A 21,352-nucleotide genomic window follows, 5' to 3' on the forward strand; every position below is an offset into this window, starting at 1 on the left:
ACTATAATCTGGCCCAGGTTTTGATGTGATTGACAGGTGGGAGTGGGTAGCTGATGGAATGGCCAGGTGGTAGTACTACTTCTGTTTCCTTTCCTTTAAAAAAGAGGCTGCAGATATTACAGAATTGTAGAATCACAGGGTTAGAAGGTACATCTAGGGTCATCTAGTCAAACCCCCTGCAAAATGCAGGAAATTCTCAAATACCCCTCCCCCACACACACACAGTGACTCTTACTCCATGCCCAGAAGATGGAAAAACTCCAACAGGATCCCTAGCCAAACTGGCCTGGGGGAAATTGCTACCTGACCGCAAGGTTGAGATCGGCCTTACCCTGGACATGTAAGAAGGCTGATCACAACCTTGGGGTCAGGACTGCTAATCAATGATAGTCTGTTGCCATTGGCATTTATCCTACCTCAGGCTGGAAAACGTTTTGCTGACTTAAGTGGCTCTTCCTTCAGTAGAAAAGCCATTTAAGTTGGTGGAAAGCTCCTTAGGCTGGAAGAAGCCGTCAAACTTTGCTCAGTGGATTGGTACCAAGTCTCAGGGAACAGGCTTTTGTTAAAAAGGTGTTGGTTTGACTTGGGGAAGGTTTATTATGAGAACACTATCTAAATTCTCAAAGTTAATTCTGGCATATTTTTGTTTGTGAGTACACTGAAGTCTTATATATTTTTTAAAATCTGTCCTTTTTCATTTTAAAGTTGTTCTTAAAATGTTGGGTTATCTCTATCCACCAATTAATCCATTCAGATGGAAAAGTGATAGAGAAAATGCCTAAATAAATAAATAATAACTATTCTCATTAGTGCTTAAAATAAATTAACCATTTTTCCGACTGCCACTTAATATGATGTATACGAGTTTAAAAACAGTATGGACCACTTAAGACGGAAGTAACAGAAACCCAGGAGGCCTGTTGTTCTCCATCAGTGGTGAAAGGTATCCAGAAGTGGATTACTCCACCTACTTGCTTTGCAGACACAGTTATGCAAAGTATTTTTGTGTTGCTTCCCCGTCTGGCTAGGGGGAGAGCCCTAGTCCCTGGGTTCTAGATACCTCTTTTCATCCCCACCAAGGATTTAAGATTGGGTGTCCCTACACCCTGGATTTCCATTATTGGATTACCAATAAAGACATCCAGGAAGAGCTTCTAAAGGGGGGGTGGAAATGCAGACATAACAGCCGCTGTCCTTTGTCGTCCTCTTCATCTCCCTCCCCGTAAGGCTCTAAAAGCCACAGAAAAAAATTCTACAGCCTGCCTCAGACACCCTTCCAATGATGCCAACTCGTATTCTCCAGACTCCCAACCCGGTTCCTGGGGCAGTAGCTCTAGGAGCTCCTCCAGGCACAAAAAGCATGACCCCCACCTCTCCAAGGCCCATGAGAAGCTCCACACTTTCCCCTCTGGTCATTTGTATTCCAACCACTTGGACTCAGAATCTAACTCTCTGCAGTCTGATAGAGAGGAAGGGGAGTGATCAGGGGGAGGAGGCCTCCGGTGCAGTGCCAGCCTCCACCAGGCTTTTTCAACAGGAGGGTTTTTCTTACCTCCTAGCCATAGTGACTTCAGGGCTGAAATTCTCTACTAAGACACTGCCTCAGATCTCACAGTCTGCCTCTAACTAGGGGGACTCAAGGGTTTTTGCCAACTTGCTCAGACTCTATCTGTCATGCCCTTCCCAGACTCCTTAGAAGAGAGGGTGAATAGGCTGTACCCAGAGGAGACAAAAGCCTACCTTCTGTAGCCAACAACCTTTATTCTCTTCCAGTTCCCGTTATGAATACTCTTTACGTTCTGCTGGTGGATGCTCCTTGTTCTACTCTTCTCTCTGGGTCTGCGCTCTCCAGGTATGGAGACAATGCCCTCCAGGACCCTGCTAACAGGGAGAATAAGCCTTAATAAAGCCTCAGCTCTAGCTATCAGAAGCAGCTCATCTGCTTCAGTCTTCACTTAGAGCAGCAGTTCTTTGGCCATATAACCTCCTGCAAAACTCAAACATCCAACAAGCTCTCCTGCCCTTTCCATGTGCAGTCCCAGCCGTCCCATGATCCTAGCATGTGTGGTGAGCCTCATGATCTCCTGCATCAGCATTGTTCCATGGGCCAGGTTCCACTCTCGCCTTCCACAGTGGCTCCTCATTCCTTACAAGAACAGCATTTTGCACTGCAGCCTCAAGCTAATTCCCCTTCCAAGAAAGGTGTGTACCTCCTCAATCTGGAGGACAAAAAGGGAAAACCTCACAAAGGGAATTCCCTCCCCTGAACCTCCCTGTGTGCAAATAACCACAGGGCTGGAGAGTCCACTGCCAACAGCTACTGGCTCAGGGTTAGTGCAACCACTCCAAATCCTGCCACAGCATAAACTCAGAGCCATCCAGATGGCACTACTAGCATTTCAACCTCAGACAGAGGGCACTCACCTACTAATACAACACCACAGCCAAGGCCCATATCAACCAACAGGGAAGGACTGAATCCCACTCTCTTTAAAAAGAAGCCTGTCTCCTTCATTGGGTGGAGATCCAGACAACCTCTCTTTAAGCCCAACACCTCCAAAAGACCCACAACCTAAAAGCAGAATGGTTCAGCCACCAAGACATTGATCCTGGCGAGTAGGCACTAAACCCCCCGGAATGTTCCAAGCAGTGACCACATCTCTGGGCACTCTGATCCTGCATCTCTTTGTCTCCCTTGCCAATCACAAAGTTACCAGATTCCAGACCAGGTTTAGGGGAGAGGGACAGGATGCACTTACGGCCACCTGGCTTCAGGGGCTCCTATATATGTTCCAACCATACCTCTAATAACAAGAGCGCTAAACAAGGTTCTCAAGAAGAAGGTGTAAGTAATCTTAATTGCCCCATACTGGCCAAGACAACTGTGGTTCTCAGAACTGGTCCCAGTGGTGGTCAGACCTCCCTATATCATCCCTGCAGCCCATGACATTCTCATGCAGGGCCCTCTCCTACATCCAGATCCAGCCTGGCTCCAGCTGTCCATATGGAGGTTGCAAAGCATACCCTAGAGCAGCATAGATACCCCTCAGAGGTTATAACTGTCATACTTGCATCCAGAAAACTCTCCACCAGAAGAGCTTATGAGGCAACATGAGAGGCATTCAACAAGTGACGCAGCAGAAAAAAGGTTATGCCTTACACATATGGGATCAGAGACGTGTGACAATTTCTCCATGAAGACCTTCTCTAGGGTCTACATCCCAACATGCTGAGACTGGAAGTCATCACCAGAGAAAACAGGGTGCTGCTCTCATTGCATGAGGAGTGGCTGTTCTAACCGCCGCATAAGACATTGGTTTCCCTCTTGGGATCTACACAAGGTTCCAGAGACCTTAACCTAACCACTGAACCAATCTGGTCAGTGCCACTTAGGGTTTTATCCTTCATGGTGGCCTTCCTGATGGCCATTACATCTGCGAGACATGTCTTGGAGCTCTCTGCCCTCTCCATAAGGTAAGGGTGTGCTCCTTTCACAATAATGCTGTAATCCTTAGGACAGACCTCTCCTTTGGACCAAAAGTAAATTTTGCCTTCCATCAGGACCAGAACATTCATCTACCATCCTTCTGCCCACGGCCCATTCACTCGAAGGAGAAAGAATGGCACAAGCTGGACATAAGGAAAGCACTAAAGTCTTACATAAGCTGCATGGGGTCCTTCAGAACCACTGAATTATTGTTTGTATCCTTCAACCTATCTTCCATGGGGGTCCAAGGTATTCAAGAACACCATCATCAGATGGATTAAGGCCTGCATTTTCTTAGCATACGAGGTTCAACGCCTACCAGCCCCCAAAGGAATCACAGCACACTCCACTAGGGCAGCAGCCACCTCAATCGCTCTGTCTACTGGTGCTCTGATTGCAGAAATCTGTAGAGCGGCATGCTGGACATCAGCCTCTACCTTTGTCAGACACTGTAAATTGAACATCTGCAAGTCTATAGGTGCAGCCTACAGCAGGTGGTGCCACAGTAATTCATCCCATAGCCTATAAACTACCCACCCGGGATGACTCAGCTTTTCAACGTCCCACTTCTGGATACCTTCCACCACTGATGGAGAATGAAACATTGGGCTTACCACGAAAGATTTCTCATCAGCAGAATGGAAGGTATCCCTTCCCTCCCAAGAGACTGGAAGAATTATCTGGGAGAGGAAAGGTACAACTTGAGGCTTCTGCAAAAGAGCTAAGGAATTCCTCTTGACTCAGAGCTTGGCAAGCATGAACTAGGGCTCAACTTCTAGCCAGATGCTGAAGCAACACAAAAGCAATTTGCATAGCCTTGCCTGTGGAGCTAGTAGGGGCCGTAACCCACTTCTGGATGCCTCCCGTTCCACTGCTGAAAAAAAACCCCTAACAGTAAGTCCAATGTTTCATTCTCATCCAAATTGCTGGTTTTATTGCAGATTCCTGAGAACTGCAGACCCAATATGGAAGAAGGAATTGCATTGTTCTCCACCTTACTCAATAACAAGCACTTTCTCATTGTGTTCGTCCATGCTCTTGAGCAACAGAAAGATTTTGCTGTTAGAGACAGGTAAGACATTCTTGAGATTTTACAGTAACTTCAGATGATACAGGATCAGTTTAGTTGTCTAAACCTTTTTTCTGCTCAACACCCCTGAATACATCATGCCTCCTTTTTTTGGCATTGGAGAGCACATCACCCTTGATAAATACAGAGTTTTTATTTTGTTCTTTGTGTCTCTGAACCAGATATCTGTATTTATCAAGAAATGAATGCTTCCAGATGTTTAAAAATTAACCAACAGCAGCTCCTGTTCAGACAATACTTATTGAGCTCCTGACCACCGGCTCAGGACTTGATGCACAAAGTAAATATTCATAGATATATAAAGCCAATTATGGCTCACTGGTAACAGTATCAAAATTGTTGAAGTACTTACTTATGTAGCGCACATAAAGCTGAAATTTAGTATAGATATAAACAAAAATTCTCTGGTACCTTAAAAAAATATGGAAACTATGTTTTTACACCTCATGTCCTGTATATTTTCCATGATGTCTGCTCTGTAGAAGCAAGCTATGCCTCATCTCCATTAGGAGATGGTATGGGATTTCCCCTTTGCATACTGACAGTCCTTGAACTGGAGGGGGGGAATATGTTTTTTTATTTCCTTGGAGAATAAAATTGCCTCCACTCCTTTGCAATGCAGAAATAATGGTAAAAATAATTTTATCTTCACTGCTCTTGCATCCTCTGTGCACTGCAATGTAAGTGCAGAAATTAAGGCCCCGTCAGCAGCCATTTACACCTCCAGAGTTTCCAGCATATCACACTGTAATCCACATGGCGTTATCCAAAGCATGTAAGAAGTGTAAATGGAAGAAATATTGAAGTATTGGCTAGCTCTCAGCAAAACAGAGATAATGTTTACCTAATTCTGTTGTAAGAATTGCTTTGTTCAAAAAATGGTGATGAGAGTCGATGACGAAAGGGCAGAGAAAGGGGAAAAACTGGGATAGTTGTCTGGGTGTGCATATTGGTTAATGTCGAAAAGATCTGAACTATTGGCTTAGCATATCAAAGGAGAGCAAACTACGTTCCCTAGAACATCAAGCCTTCATACTGTTGTTTTATTTCTTTAAAAAAAAAAGAACTGCGCCATTTCCCAACTTGCAGGTGTTAACCCTTCTCTATTATCATACAGAGTGCCAGAATAGTTTTTTTCTCCTTCTAACCATTGGCATCCATTTCCATCTAAGGGTGGCATAATACAATGTGATTATGCACAGCTGTGAGACAAATGGTTTGAAACTTCAACGTTTTTGTGAGGCTTTGTGAAAACAATCTGGAATGTTACCATGGTTTTAATTTCTGTTAATGTTGATTGATGAATTTCATCTTGTGCTATCAATCTCAAAATCATTTGCTAACTTTTCCTCCAGATGTAACCTGGCCTCCTTGCTTACCATTGCATTGCATGGGAAACTGGAGTACTACACTAGCATCATGAAGGACCTCTTGGTGGATCTCATAGATGCTTCTGCCTCGAAGAATCCCAAACTTATGCTGAGGAGAACAGAGTCTGTGGTTGAAAAGATGCTGACCAACTGGATGTCCATCTGCATGTACAGTTTTCTCAGAGTAAGAGAACAAAAATCATAGCCTTTCTGGATAAGGCAGGCATACTAATGGTTCATGTCGGGGAGGTGGGACAGCCAGCAGCTCAGACATTAATTTTCATAACCAAACAACCCTCTGGTGATTCTTGAACAATGCAAGACGAGTCAGAAATTTTTTTAAAATTTCTCTGAAAACAAAACAAATAGATGAGAAGTTTCTCTTAGCATAATCTGGTATTTTGAAAGTTGTTTGTCTCGGGAGATGAGATTTTACCTCAAGCTTTATTGGCTTAATTTTGGAACAGGTTATTCTGTCATCTTTTTATGGTACTTCAAAGCAGAAGCATTAAGGATAGATTTGTTAAATGAAAGTTTGTCAAGCAGGTTGCTTGTGTTTAGATTTGGGCCAGGGGGTTTTATGAACCTGTGAAACTTCCCCTTGTACAGACCATGAATCCATCTAGCTCAGTTTTGTTGCTACTCTCCATGGTCTCAGGTAGAGGAGAAAGATCTTTCACAACACCTGATGTTTTATCTAGAGGGGCCATCCTGCATGCAAATCATGCTTTCTGCCACTGAGCCATGACCCAGTTATTTTATTATTTTTATTGTTTGGCGAGTTCTACACAGCCCTGACAATTGCCTGTCCTCTATTCAAAATATTGAGTTTTCTTTCCTGCTCTGTCCAAGAGCTTTTAAGGAATGATTGGAAGGCAGGAGGATGGGGGTGGGGGGTGGGGAGCCTTACCCTTATCTCATTTTATCCTCATAGCAACATTGTGAGACAAATTAAACTGATGAGTAGTGAGCTGCCCAAGGCCACCCAGTAAAACTTCTGACTAAGCAATGGATTTCAGAGTACTAAAACAATAAACACTGTTACAGGATCAATTGCTGACAGTTTCAAACCAATAGTGCTTTTAATTGGGTGTCCGTGAAAAGTGAAGATTTTACAGACTCTTTTTATTGAAAGAGATGCAGTCGGATTCTGATCATATCTACACAGAAATGTCCCATTGATTTAGATTTGCAGCCATAATTTCTCTACATTTAGCAAGGCATCATCACTACCATAATAATGTGGTTCTAATGTAATATTAGAACACAAGTAATTGGCTGTGCTTGGCATCCTATTTACAACACTTGCTGGATCTTAATCTACAATGGATGGATTTTATTTTTTTATAAAATCAGTAATTCCTGTTGACACCCGTTGTAAAATTTCTGTGTTTCAGTTTTCAGGGTTTGTTCAGAATTGCTTAAGTTTCACAATACTGTTTTTACTACTATTGTTAGTCTTGGCCCTCTTTCTTTCTAAGGGGCTTTTGTCTGCTCCTAGAAAATTGATAGACTGAAATTTCCATAGCCTAACTAATTAAGAAACCCAAACTTGAACACAAAGACTGCACCTGTTTATGCAAATTTTGTAATTGGCTGCAGCTACAGATACTGTCTGCATGGGTATGCCTGGGATTTTGAATTGGCAAATCTTGGCTAGGAAAAGGTGCTTGAGGTTTGGAGTTTGCTTTTGAAAATTAAGCCTGAATTATTATTTTTCTTTAAATATAGCTTAGCAAGTTTAAAAATACGATACAAGTTGGAGTAGGAATCACGGAACAGTGGGATTAAAGGATGGATAATTCTACTCTCCAAAGCAAATCTGCCTCTCCAGGATACAATGCATTGTTAGGATCTTGCCTACATCAGTTTGACATCCCGTCTGTGTTCTCCTCCCACTTAATTTGCTCTTAACTGGTCTCAACATTCCAAGTTCAGTGAACATGCTTTATCCTTATTGGCCTGCTTTGTGGGGTGGTTGTTTTTAAACTTCAAAGTCATTATTTTTGTGCCTATCTTAGGAATTCCCCTAAGCATGCCTGTGAGTAGTTTGGTTTTGCAGCTTTTGTAATTGGCAGAGCAAAATGGTGGGGGAACATTTCATTCTACTCGGAAAGGAAACCAAACGTCACATATAACAGGGTCAACCTCAATTCTAAATAAATTTGTCTAATCCTCTTCTAAAGCAATCTGTGAGTTCCACAAGTCAATCACTCTTTAGACCATCTCCTGTGTTCTTTGTATTTCATTAGAGAACTGTCTCTTTTGAATTAATGAGTCTGGCCAAAGTAGCCAACCACACAGTCCCTCCAACGGAATGGCATTTTTGTTTGCTGAAGAAAAGGTGGCAATTTCCACCAATTCTTCCCACCCACTGGATAACCTCCCCCCCCCCGCCCCATTTTGCCCTGTATTGGTCTTGAAGGCCCACTGTGTACCAGAAATAAAATTCACAGGGCTCAATGGGCTGCAGCAAGAGGGAGAAGTGGCAAAGTCTCACTCTATAAAGTCTACAGATGCTTGGATTCACACCATGGAGCTGGACCTCACAGAGAGTCAGTGCAGGAGGGAGCAGAACAAAGCCTGAACTGTAAATAAGCCCCTACGTTGAGGGAGTAGCCAGATGCACAGCTAACACTGGCAGGAGAGATGGGACCAGTCTTCCTCCCCTTCCATCAAGCCTGATTGGACTGTCCATAGGTAGGGACCCTCCCTGCCAACCCCCAGTCCCTTCACTTCAGCCAGACTCCCCTTTTATATATTCTCCAGGATAAATCAGTGAAGAACAGAAAAGGAGATTTTAGCAGAAAAGATAGGTTGGAAAGGCTTGTTGTTGGTGCCCATATGTGTGTATACCTGATGAGTGGCAAAATGATACAGAAAATCATGGCTATTGTTGAGGCTTCTGAAAAGGATTAAGGGGAGGAAGTGACTGACTGGCTGATTGGCTGACTGGTAAGTAGAGGAGGGATGACAAGAAAGACAGGAGAGGCCGTGGCAATGCCAGGTGGAAGTACACACAGTCAGAAACCAGGCCATGCTGACCCTCTTCAGACACTGCAGGCCCTTCTCTCCTGTGTAGTGCTTCTGCTACTTTGGCTGACTTGTCTTGCCTCACTCAAAGAGCTGAAGCATCTCCTGAGGGTCCATTGCTGGCCAGGCACTTGCATAGTGGGGCTGAACAGTAGAACAACTCAGCCAGATATGGGGGGAGAAGAATGGGAAAGAAACCTGGGTGGTAAGTGCAAAATGCGTGATGGTGGTGGTTGTGGGTTAAGCTGATAGAAAGCTAAGCTGTGAGTGAGGAATTATTTATTTATATTTCTGTGTCTGTGTGTGTGTTTAACCTAGAATCCCCCTCTTCTCTTATGCTTTCCTTCATAACTATTTCCTTCCCCCTTTTGCTTTCCTCTCCTCATTTCCCTATTTCTCCCCCGCCCCCTTTATATACTTGTTCTCTTTTGCCATCATAGGCAATTGTGATTGGTAGAGCCTATAGTGCTATTGGAATAGAAGGAAGTGGGATGGGAATTGATATTACGATGCTAGCCTCCTGCTCTGGGCTCTTCTGTATCCCTGTCACTGCTTCCAACTTGCTAGAATGAAAAATGCAGCGGCCACTAGCAAATAGTTTGTGGAATACTGAATATAGTGTGAATATGATCAGTGACTGCCCTGAACTAGATGGCCCAAGCTAACCTGATCTCATAAGATCTTGAAAACAAAACAGGGTTGGTCCTAAGTAATGCTTGGATGGGAGACCACCAAAGGAAGTCCAGGGTTGCTATGCAGAGGCAGACAATGGCAAACCACCTCTGAACGTCTCTTGCCTTGAAAACCCTGTGGAGTAGCCATGTGTCAGCTACAACTTTGGCACTTTCCACCATAATGATCACCAATTATGGGAATGATGGGTCCTCAGATGTTTTATAAAGAGAACCCATGAGCAAGACCTTTACATTTGTTCAGTACTTCTACATTTCTTTCTTTATTCAGATATTTACTGATTTTTTCATTATTTGTGTAAATTTGTAGTTACTTTGCTTCCACTGTGTAGAGAGTTTAAAATTTATTTAAAACACAGAATTCTTTGATGGCTTATCTTCTGAGGAGAAGCTTACAATACAAGTTCAGTTGACAATCAATGGCAGAATTGATCAAAAAATTAACATGAGTTTGGCTAAAATTCTGTTCATTAGAGGGAAAAATATTTGTAGCATTTGGCTGAAGACATTCATCATTTGAAATGCAGCACAAATGTAAGTATAATCAAGTTATTCTCAGACTTGCTGATACACATTGTTAGCCTTGAAAGGAAAAGGCAGAGGACAGGTTTTTACTCCCCTTTTTTATACACAGGCTTATAAACTATGGTGCTAAAATCTGCTGATTTTGCATATAGTAGACCTCCCCAATAAGAAAATGAAAACCTCTTTGGGGACTAGAAAACTCAGCTGGAATCTGATACAAACAGAATCAACTGCCTAATTTCTTCTAAAGGTCGACATTATGCAAGATATCATTTCTGGGAAAACTGAGATTTATCTTATGGGACTTACAATCGGAATGGTTTACAAAAGGAGTCAACAATGACTGCTGCTCTCATGTAGCTTCCATGTTCCTCTGAGTTCCCTGTTGCATCTAATTCCCATACAAGTGAAGAAAGGAACACAGTTTGAAAGCAATTTACAGTAAGGTTTCAAATCTTTCCATGTGCCTATGAGTTGGGGATTTGTCTCACAAGGGTTTGATCCACACAGCCAGGATAGAGAATACAGGGTTTTATAACAGGAAAGTGAAACACGGGTTTAGATTCCTAAACATTAATCTAAAACATGAAGCTAGCTTGTAAATAATTTGTTCCCTCCATATTAAACCTGGCATGGTCCCAGCTGAGAGAAAGATAAAAGACAGATGTTATGAACAGAAAGTGATTCTCCATGTGTGTTGTGATAATTCTGTGGCATTTTGTGAAACCAACCGATTACTGGCTGAATCTGGAGATAACCTTGTGGATAAATCAGACACTGAAGAAGAGGCTAATTTTGACAAGGGTGAGACAGCACAGTCTCTCCTTCTGTTGTTTGTTCTGCTGAAGAGCTCTTGTCCATTATGCTATAGAACTAGTAGGCATGGAAAAGTCATCATTCTAATGGCAGGGATCATTATTTTGTTTCTATGTGTATCAAATTGCATGGCAGTTTTCATTAGTACTAGTGTTCAGTTTAGAAACAAAGAGACGATAACAGACGTAGGGTTAGATTCTGCAGTTCGTGGACAGAAGGATCATTGATCTTTCCCATGTTCCCTTTCACCCAGAAGCTTCACTAATGGAAGAGGCAGAAAGGACAATCTCACCCCCTTCCCCACTGCAACCTCCTTGACCCCAGGGACTTCAGATTGTTTCTTGTAATCACAAGATAATGTAGGACACTTCCTGAAAATCAGTAACTCTGTTAACTCCAGGAGGTCACCCCATTTATACTGTTGGAAAGTTTGGTCTTCCACAATGGCCAATGATATTGGACTTTTAAGTGGAGTGCCTCTCTTCTTATGGACTTCTTAGAGCCCTAATAGAATTGCCATAACAGAATGTTCCTGTCATACTGGTAGAGATTCCTCTGACACCTAAAAGAAACCCGTCTCCAGACCAACTTCCAGTTCTCCAAAAGAGAAAGAATGCATGACAAAATTCCTTCTCTTACATTTCTTTGGCTGCTGTGTATATCGTGTTTCTGGATTTGCCCTGTTTCCTGTTAAGGTGAATGTTTCCTCAGACCTTTAATATAATTCTTTGGTACTGGTGGCTTCAAAGCATCCCTGTCAAATAACTGGTGTGTGTTTTCTGGGCAGCAGGAACATAACATTATTTACTTAATTACTTCATGTATACCCCACCTTTCCCTCCAATGGGAAAGTCTCTCTCAGTGCAAGGCAACTTTGTGAATTATTCATTCCTATATATGATATGTTATATTTAATTGAATGTAATTCTATGCGGTTTGGGAAATTCTTGGAGATTAGGGGTAGTGCTTGAGAAGGGCAAAGTTTGGGTATGGGAGGGAACTCAGCAGGGATCAGTGTCATTCTAGGACATCATTACTCCTAGACTCTGTCTTATACCCTGCAAAGGTGACATTTCCTCCAGGGGTACTGATTAGGGGTTCAGGTTCCCATTTTGGAAAAAAAAACCCAAACCGGGCTCAGTTTGTAAAGATTTGGTAGTGGCTGTGGCCTTCTTCGCTGCCCAGCTGGCCGCTGCAGAGGCAGAAGTGGCAGCGCGGGCGGCGGAGGTGCCAGTTTCGGCCTTCCCGGCCGTCCAGCTGGCCGCTGCAGAGTTGGAGGAAGTGGCACGGGCAGCGGAGGAGCTTGCCGCTTTGGGTTATTCCAAATCTTTTTCCCGCTTTGGGTTTACATGAAAACCAAATATTACTCCGGTGCACACCCCTAGTACTGATCTCTATAGTCTGGAGATCAGTTGTAATTCTGAGAGAACTCCAGGCCCCAGTTTGAGGTTGACAACCTTAATAGGAACCTTGGTTAGGCAATAAGGTATTCAGTGTCTGGATTCCAATGCCCACAGGCCTAGATGCCATTTATAAAAGGAAGTGATAAGGTGCCCCCCCCCAAAGGAATGGGTAAAGTCCCTACTAAGAAGCAGAACAGAAGCTTTCATTTTCATAGCTTTATGCGGCTGGTGACATAAATCTACATCTGGGAAGAAGCCAAGAATTCTTGTCATTAGTGTATCCTGATATTGTTAAAACCAAAGTTTTCATTTTCTTTATATCACCAAGTATATCATACTGAAGAGGAGAATTATTAGCAGTGAGAGAGTGTGTGGTGTATGTTGGACTAGGGACTGGTGGGTTCAAATCCCCATTCTGCCCTGTAAGCTTGCTGGGTGACCTTGGGCTAGTCACATACTCTCAGCCTAACCTACCTCACAGGTTGTTGTGAGGATAATATGGAGGAGAGGAGAACGATGTGAGCTGTTTTGGGTCTTCATTGGAGAGAATAGCAGAATAGAAAAGAAGTAAATAAATTTTATATCAGCTCTTTCCAAAATGCTTTCAAAAAGTGGATAACATTAATGAAAAGGCAAAGTGCACATTCAGAGGTTATATCTGTCCTACAAGTGTGTGGTACATAGCATACTCTTTGTGATGTTCAGTGATCCAGTTATTTATGGTTACAGTTGAGAGGTTTTTTGTTAACTCTAGTGATAATTACCACTGAGAACATTTCTATCTAATGTATTTCTATATGATATGCCAGAATCTTTTCGGCAGTTGTGTAGGGATAAAGGAAAGAAACCACAAGTGGCGGCACATTTTAGAAGGCTGGCCTATTGCTTTATGCACACTTGAAGAACCAAAACAGAGCATTTTTAAAAATGCTTCCAGTGGTTACAATAAGCTAGAAATAAATGTAGCAAGAACCCATGAATGCATTCACAAATGTTCTATGGATTTTCAACATAGAAATGCTGTAGTATGGGATGACTATAAATAAGGTAAATAAAACTATAGAGTAAAATACAAGATATGAAATGTCTTTCATCAAAAAACTTTGGTATGCTTTCCTACTGAAGATACAAGAGGATCATGAGATGCCCAGATGATGGAGCATCAGAAAAACTTAATCACCAGAACTGATTCTTAGCTCCAGAAATCTTGGGAAAGTGAAAGTTTGTCCTGTGAAATCCTGAGAATTACAATCAGTTTCACCGTTAGTACATGTATCCCACTGTCTGCAATTTTAATTATACATAATAGTCAAGTGTCTCCATTATGCACCTCATTTCAGTGTAACAAGCCTTCGGAGACATTTTTGGTAAAGAAATTTACCAGCCTTCCTATAGTACTGGGCTGTGAGACATATGTGACGATGGGTCTGTTTTTAGTTCTTGAATTATCCCCATTAATCACTACATCTATTTGAAACAGCTGCTGCAAAAGGTCCTTAACAATTGTGCAGTGGAAAAATTCCAGCTGCTTGTATTTTCCCCCATAAGTTAGCATTACATGATTTAAACATTTGTTTTATATTAATAGTGTGCCAAACAATCCATCCATTTGTGAAGCAGAAATGGAAGGTTGAAGAACAAGCCATCTGAAAATAGAAACATTCAAAATGGTCTGCCACAGTTACCCATGGCTTAAAGCAAGGGCAGCTCAAAGAGTGAACCTGATAGCTAGTTCAAACTAGAAGGAAAGTTCCATTGTAAAAAAGTGTTAAAAGAAGTTATAGGATTTCACTTCTACTGCCCAAATCAAGCTGGCTACTACATGATAAGTGAGTTTCCATAGAATTCCCCAAGGCAACCTAAAAAACACTCTTTCTGTTTTGACGTCACACTAAACCATGGTTAAGGAAGTTTAACTCATGTAACCTAATGGTTTGGCACAATGTCTGAAACCATGCTTTGCAATCAGCCAGCAACCAGAGTCAGAAGCCAGGATATACAGTGGATTTTGCGATCTGTGGTTTGTGCCAACTGGGGTTTGGTATGGTAGCTGAATTGGTTATGGTTGCTGGCTGTAGTTACAGCTTTGCTCTGCTTCTGGAAGATCCTGTACCATAGAATCAAAAAGTGCTGAGTACAGGCGTAAAATGAAAGCAATGTAAATCTTGGTTTGCTAGTATACCTAAAACTCAAACCATGGTCTGGTTCTAAACTATGGCTCATACAAACCATGTCTGAATTGAGTAGAAAACAATGCCATTTCCAGAAGCTTTATTGTATGTTTCAGAGGGGGAAAAGAAATTAAAATAAGTTGTAAAGTAAATATAAAAGCACAGAAGGCTATAAGAAAAATACATAGCATGCAGAATCATAGGAAGATGGATCAATTCTGTACCTTGTGCTAATAGGTGAGCCCTTCTTAAATAACATTTTGGTACTTCATTAGCTGTCTGATAAAAAGGAATATAGACATCTGGACTTAGAATATAAGGTTACTTAATGCAGATTTGTTGATGTACAATCACAATATGTGTAATAAAAGGAGGGGTATCTTCCATCCTTTGAGTGCATCATTAGAGGTGAAGTGTGAAGATGCTGATCCAAAAATAGTTATTGTAAATATGGAATTTGGAGAAAACATTAATTCTGGTGGGCTAAAATAGAAGGATGTGATCTTTTGGAAGTAGCATTATATCTTGGATATCATATTAAAGTAAAGATTAGAATACAGATATTCACAGAATATGGGGAGGAAAGTAGCAGAAATCCAGACATGGAAAGTAGAACTTTTTAGAAGGGACTTTAACTGATTGTGGTTTTTATAGTAGCTATTTTTATGTTTTTAATTATGTTGCATTTTATTATTTATTGTATTTTTTATGTCTAGAAACTGCTTCAAGCTTAAATGAGGAAAAGCTGGGTCTAAATATATTAAATAAATAAATATTAGTCTGTCTGTAACAGGGCTGTACAGTTGTTCAGAGAACTAGAATATGAAGCCAGTATGGTCAGCTTCAGATCTTGTTGTTTGTATTCTGTGCTCATTGTGAGATTCTTTCCAGTATGCATTGAAAAAATTGCGTGAAACTACTTCGGCTGACCCACTTGGAATAGTTTCATGTTGTACCCTCAAGCATTTTGGAACCATTTAGGTCATATTCCCAGGAGGACATTGTATCATATTTCTTAACATTATATCACTCTTGTTACAAGAGGAGCAATTAAATTTGCTCTTTCAATCATGTTTTTTCAACTTCCTCTTTAAATCCATGCATACAGAAACAGCTTCACACATCCTATGTGGAATAGTTCAAAGTACGCCAACTTTAACTTTGTTTTTCATTAATACAAAGTTATTTTGATGCCCACAGTTATTTTAAAAGCCTTATAACATTCAGATCACAAATCAATAGTCCTGTTTTAAAAAATACAATGGAAAGGAAAATGTTCTCTGTTAATGTTTTCTGAAATGTAATTTTCCCTGAACAAGCAAGTTAAATTCTTCACACAGAAAGCCTGGTCCAGAATTGGTTTTGATTTATTTCCAAACCAGTATCCCAACAATAAATTTGGAATAACTTAGCCATTTTTTTTCTGCAGTCCCTGGCTGCCCACTTCTTTTCCCATCTTTAAAATACATTGTCTTTATGTTCCTGCGGATTTTCACAACAACACACAGTTACTAGAGTTCAGAGCCAAAATATGAACAAAAAAACCCATGTCAACCAAGGCCTGATAGTGTATTCCTTGTACAATAACGTTTGGCTTTTAGACCTGCATCATTAACACACCAGCAAGTGGCTCGATTTAGGAACTGTTTGCTGTGGCATGGGGGTGGGGGGTGGGGGAATCTGTCTCATGCTCTGCTTGCCCAGTTGCAGCATACATTTTGCCTTAGCAATAAATACCTGCTCTGTCAATGTGGCCTTCTCACAGAAAAATGTTAATAGCTTTTGAAGGAGCTTTATGATTCAGGTATCATTTGTCTCTGGCAAAGCCAAAGGGACTGAAGAAAATAGTCGTCGGTTTTGCAGCAAAGTCAGCCATGTGTGGAGGGATATACTAGAGAATAAACTCAAATCTGAAAGCATGTTCTGCATGGGTGTCTCTGTTCCAAATCGGAGCTTCAGTGATTCCAGGTCAATTATAGTTTCTCATTCAGTGGCAGTTCTACTGTTGGTGCAACTGTTGTTTGACACAAGTAGAAAATTCAGCAAAATTAAGTACTAACATTGTGACCTGGTAAACATGACAGAAAAGATAGGTGTGGGTATCTGGGAGAGCACCAAGGAAACTCTCAGAGAGGAAGCTAACATGGTTATAGTTTTTTATGTTTAAAGGTTGATCATGACGAGTTAAATCTTAGCACAGCAGATAGCATATACCTATCTACAGTCATACAACAGCATCCCAAATCTGTCACCAAGCTAGCTGCTTTACTGATGAACAAGCATTGATAAATATTAGCATTGTCCAGGTAGAGGAATAAATGAATGCTGCCCATTTGGATTTCTAAAACATTTTTCAAAATATTTGTAGTTCTCTTGTCGTAAGTAATTTCAGAACAGGTATATGTGTTTGTACACATGAGAGAAAAATTAAACTACAAATATAGATTAGATTAATTGATACCTAGAAGTTAAAATTTATTAATTTGATCTTAAATGTTATCTTACACAAGTTAGGAAAAACTGTATTGGGCTTGTGAATCAAATTGTTTTTATCCAGTCACAGTGACATCAGTATTGGTGTACTGTTGCATATTAGTAACAGTTCAAGTCTGGACAGATTCCAACTAATATGGTTGTTAGTTTTACCTATCTTCTAGATATGAAGACATGTACATCTTGTGTTCTGGGCCCTATTAAACAATTATTTGTAGAAAGTTATGATCACATGCACTATTTTTATTGTTTTATTTTTATTTTGTTTGTGGTTGTGTGTGTGTGTGTGTTTTGCCTGAACTGGATAATTTTGATTCATTAACATTTTCTCAACTTCAAAGTGCTGTTACTTCCACATCTGTAACTACAGTTGCCTGTAGTGATGGGTCAGTATCATTTTGACTTGGGCTTGACAAACCAGATTGTTTAAAGGGAGAGGCAAAAATAGCTTGATTTATTTTTAGCACAATTCCTAAATTTTCAGATGGGAGCCAACTGCCTCTCCCTAGGCCATCATTAGTTCTGTATCATGCATACAGAGTAGTATCCAAGGCACAAGAAATCCTGAATTTCCAATTAAATCGTAAGAGTTACCCCTTCTAAGTTCATTGAAATCAATAGACAGTGCTTTTGCAACATTCCAAGCACTTAGGATGAAGGTAGATCTTAAGTCAGATCATGCTTCAACCTTAAAAAGACCTAGTCTTAAGCATGTGACATTCATCCCATAATTCAGGCAATTATAAAAGCTACCAAAATCCATAACCAAACCCAGTAATTTTGAACTGCACCAGAATCCCTCGTTGCTTTAATTTCAGTGAAAATATTACTTGATTGTATAGGACGGTGACCTCCTCCTGTAGGTGAAAGCTGCCATCAGTCTTCAGCATTGCAAGCAAACTTTGTAATATTCAGCACAATAAACAGGGTAGCACTTGAAACCCAAGAGAGGGATAGTGTCCCTTGGAAGCATATACATCTCTCTAAAGATATAGGCTGTGTTGTGAGAACTTGCTTTCTTTTAGGTTATCAAACCGTTTCCCATTGTTTTACCTACCAGGAAACAGTTGGGGAGCCCTTCTTCCTGCTACTCTGTGCCATCAAGCAGCAGATCAATAAAGGATCTATAGATGCCATCACTGGAAAAGCCAGGTATACTCTCAATGAAGAATGGCTACTAAGAGAGAACATCGAAGCAAAGCCGAGGGTAAGAGGTTCCTACTCTGAAATATATGAAGAAATCCATTAATATCCTGAGTAGATTTGTGGCCTGAGACATCAGTATGAGTTTTAGAATACTGTGCTTACATCCTCAGTCTCTAAGCTGAGGTATGCTTCTGATTTTTGAGCTACCACAAATGAAATTTCTTATGCTCCTTAAGGACAGTGTGTCTGAGACTGAGTCAAGAGGAACAAGACAGGCATCCATTTGTCTAGGGGGTAAGCCCATTGTGGTTAGGAGGATTTTCCCAAAGGAAGTTGGTTTCCACTGATAATACAATTTGAGATGTTTTTAAGAAGCTAGCCCATATATGTTTTAAATAAGAGCTTCATGGGAAGGTCTTCAAACTTCCATGAGTTATGGATTGCCTTTTGAGTCAAGTTATAAGACCATGTATAGGAATCCTGAAGACTGGCCCGAAGGAATGAGTACATTTACTTATAAGTAATGAAATCACCAAGTTGGCAAATAAAGACTCAGATGGGAAATATATTTCCTTCCTTGGGGCGGGGTGTCCTTCTTCCTTTCCCCATCACTTCCACACTGTGTAATGTGTTGGATGTTTAAAAGTAAGTATTTTTTTTTACTTTTAAAAAAGATTTATCTGGAATTGTATGGTCTGAGTATATAGTTTCTCTAGGGGCTGTGTATATCAGATATCTGAGACTTCAGAACAGAAATCAGAAATCCTTCAGTCCATTTTGAACATGGAATTGCAGAATAGCATATTATCAGGCTTGCAAAAGTGCACATAGATACACATCGGACTTTTAAACATCTGGGCACTGTGACCTATAAGGCAGAGGATATATTGTCTCCTGAGAATTCCATCTGATTGGCTGAGATCCAGGGTATGCTAAAAAAATTAATATGCCAGTATCGTTTGCTATGCAGCAATGAGTGAGGTAAAAAATAAGAGTGTCTCATCTTTACAACTTCTGGCAAAGCAGTGACTTTATGGCTGGTGAAAAGGATTGTTGGTTGTAAAGCGAAGTTAGTGGTGTGAAGGCTTTTATATAGGGTGTTACAGGAATTGTGCTGAAAAGTGATGCTATAAAATACCTCTTGTGGGAGAAACTCATAACTAAGAATGTAGAGTTAGGGGGGATGTGTTAACTTCAGCCCTGATAGTAAATGCAGTAGACAGACTTTTATAAGGTTCAGGCCAAACTCTGCTTTTCATTACAGTAGTGTAAATCTGGAGGAGCTCTACCAGAATCAGTGGGGTCACTTCAGAGCTATGCTGGGGTAAATGGGAACATGTTTTTGGCACTGTATCCTTTGCAGCCTTGCAGCAGACTCCCATCTGTAATTTATGATGCAAAGCGAAGGAGGTTAGCAGCAGGACCCTCAGTATTAACTTTCTCTTTTCAAAGATAACTCCATAAGACCAAACTGGAAAAGTGTAGATGACTCTTTGTTTGCAAGTAACTGAAATAAAGTAATTGCACACAGTTCCCAGGTGAAAAAGAACCAGGTCCGTTCAGAGATATTCTCTACAGCCCCCTAAAGTGTGGGTAACTTGACCCTCCATTTAATTTAAAAAATTAAATATTGTTAGAGACTTTTTGTGAAGCACAACCATATCCTAGAAAGCTATGACAGAGCAGTCAGTAGTTTGGCCCAGTTTGGGCCAAACATACTGAACATGAGACTGATTCTGTGATGTCCAAGATGCCTTTGTGAATCTGTGTAGATAAGACATCTTTAGCTCTATTCTCTCTTCATCTAATTCTTAATGAACATATATTCTACTTTATATGAAGTCAGATTGTTAATCCATCAGAAAAGTTGTACTGGGACAGTTGTACTGGGACTACCTGAAGTTCTTCCAGGATCTCAGGCAAAAAAAAATTTCAACTCTGTTACCTAATAATCTTTTAAGTAGCAATTAGGGGTGTGTACTTCTGGTTTCCAGTTCGGGAAAAAACCCCAAACTGGGCCCGATTCATAAAGATTTGGTATTTCCAGATCAAAGCTTCCCGAAGCAATTTAGGTTGCTTCGGGAAGCTTCGGGGACTTTTTAAAGGGCTCCCTCCCGCCAACAGCCCACTTATCAGGAACATCCTGGTGAGGGCAGCGGAGGCACTGGCTGCGGCTGTCCCCATCGCCCTGCTGGTTGCCACAGCGGCTGAAGCGGCATCGGAGGCATTGGCTGCGGCTTTCCCTGTTGCCCTGCTGGCCGCTGCAGCAGCACGGGCGGCAGAGGCGCTGGCTGCGGCCTTCCCCGTCGCCCTGCTGGCCGCTGCCACGGCCAAAGCAGCAGTGGAGACGGAGGCGGCGGCCTTCCCCGCCACCCTTGCTAGCCGCCGAAGCGCTGGTGCGGGCGGCACAATCACCACCTGTGGCCTTCCCTGCTGGCCACTGCGGCAGCGGAGGCACCTGCTCCAGCGGAGGCGCCTGCTCCAGCCTTCAAGAAATGTAAGTGAGATTGGGGTTGGTGGAAGGGGGGCTCAGGGGGGAGGTTGGGGTCTCACTTCAGTTTGCTCCGAATCATTACAAAGCATACCGAAGCAATTCCGATAACCCGAACCCGAAGCGGCAAGCCTTTTCTGGTTTGGGTTATCGGAATTGCTTCGGTATGCTTCGTTATGGGTTATTCCGAATCTTTTCCCCGCTTTGGGAAAACCCGAAGCAGGGAAACCGAATATTTCCCCTAGTAGCGATGCTAGACTTTAAGCAGGCAAAGCTTGTGCTGTACGGTTGAGCTTTTCCCCCTTCCTATAGTGTGGAGAACTCTGCATTCCTCCTGCTACAACTTGAATATTCTTGAACAAAGAAATAACAATAGCAATCAGTGCTGCTTACTGCTTGAGATTGTAAGGTATTTCTGTGTTAAAATTCAAAGATAGGACAATTCAGGGAGAGCATCCACTGCTTATACATTGTGGTCTCTTAGCTCTGAACAAGGAAGATTACTTCCGCCTGTAGAACTGTTAAATCAGTTTCCATCAACATCGTAATTCAAATGTTTTTTCTTTAACATATAAAATAGTGTGAGTTCATGGTTCACAACTTTTTTTGTTTTGTCAGTCCTGCAAATCACACCC

The 21,352-nt window shown here is 41.5% G+C and overlaps 1 protein-coding gene across 1 annotated transcript in view; it reads left to right on the plus strand.

The window, feature by feature from the left end:
- PLXND1 (plexin D1) overlaps window positions 1-21,352 on the plus strand; it is a 216,653-nt gene that overhangs the window by 160,192 nt on the left and 35,109 nt on the right. Inside the window, exons 24-26 of the mRNA XM_054975821.1 lie at window positions 4,429-4,559; window positions 5,933-6,131; window positions 18,141-18,287. Of these exons, the coding sequence (XP_054831796.1) occupies window positions 4,429-4,559; window positions 5,933-6,131; window positions 18,141-18,287 (477 nt within the window). The remainder of the gene's footprint in view (window positions 1-4,428; window positions 4,560-5,932; window positions 6,132-18,140; window positions 18,288-21,352) is intronic.

The sequence above is a fragment of the Eublepharis macularius genome, chromosome 4, assembly GCF_028583425.1.
Source record: "Eublepharis macularius isolate TG4126 chromosome 4, MPM_Emac_v1.0, whole genome shotgun sequence".
In the NCBI taxonomy this organism is placed as follows: domain Eukaryota; kingdom Metazoa; phylum Chordata; class Lepidosauria; order Squamata; family Eublepharidae; genus Eublepharis; species Eublepharis macularius.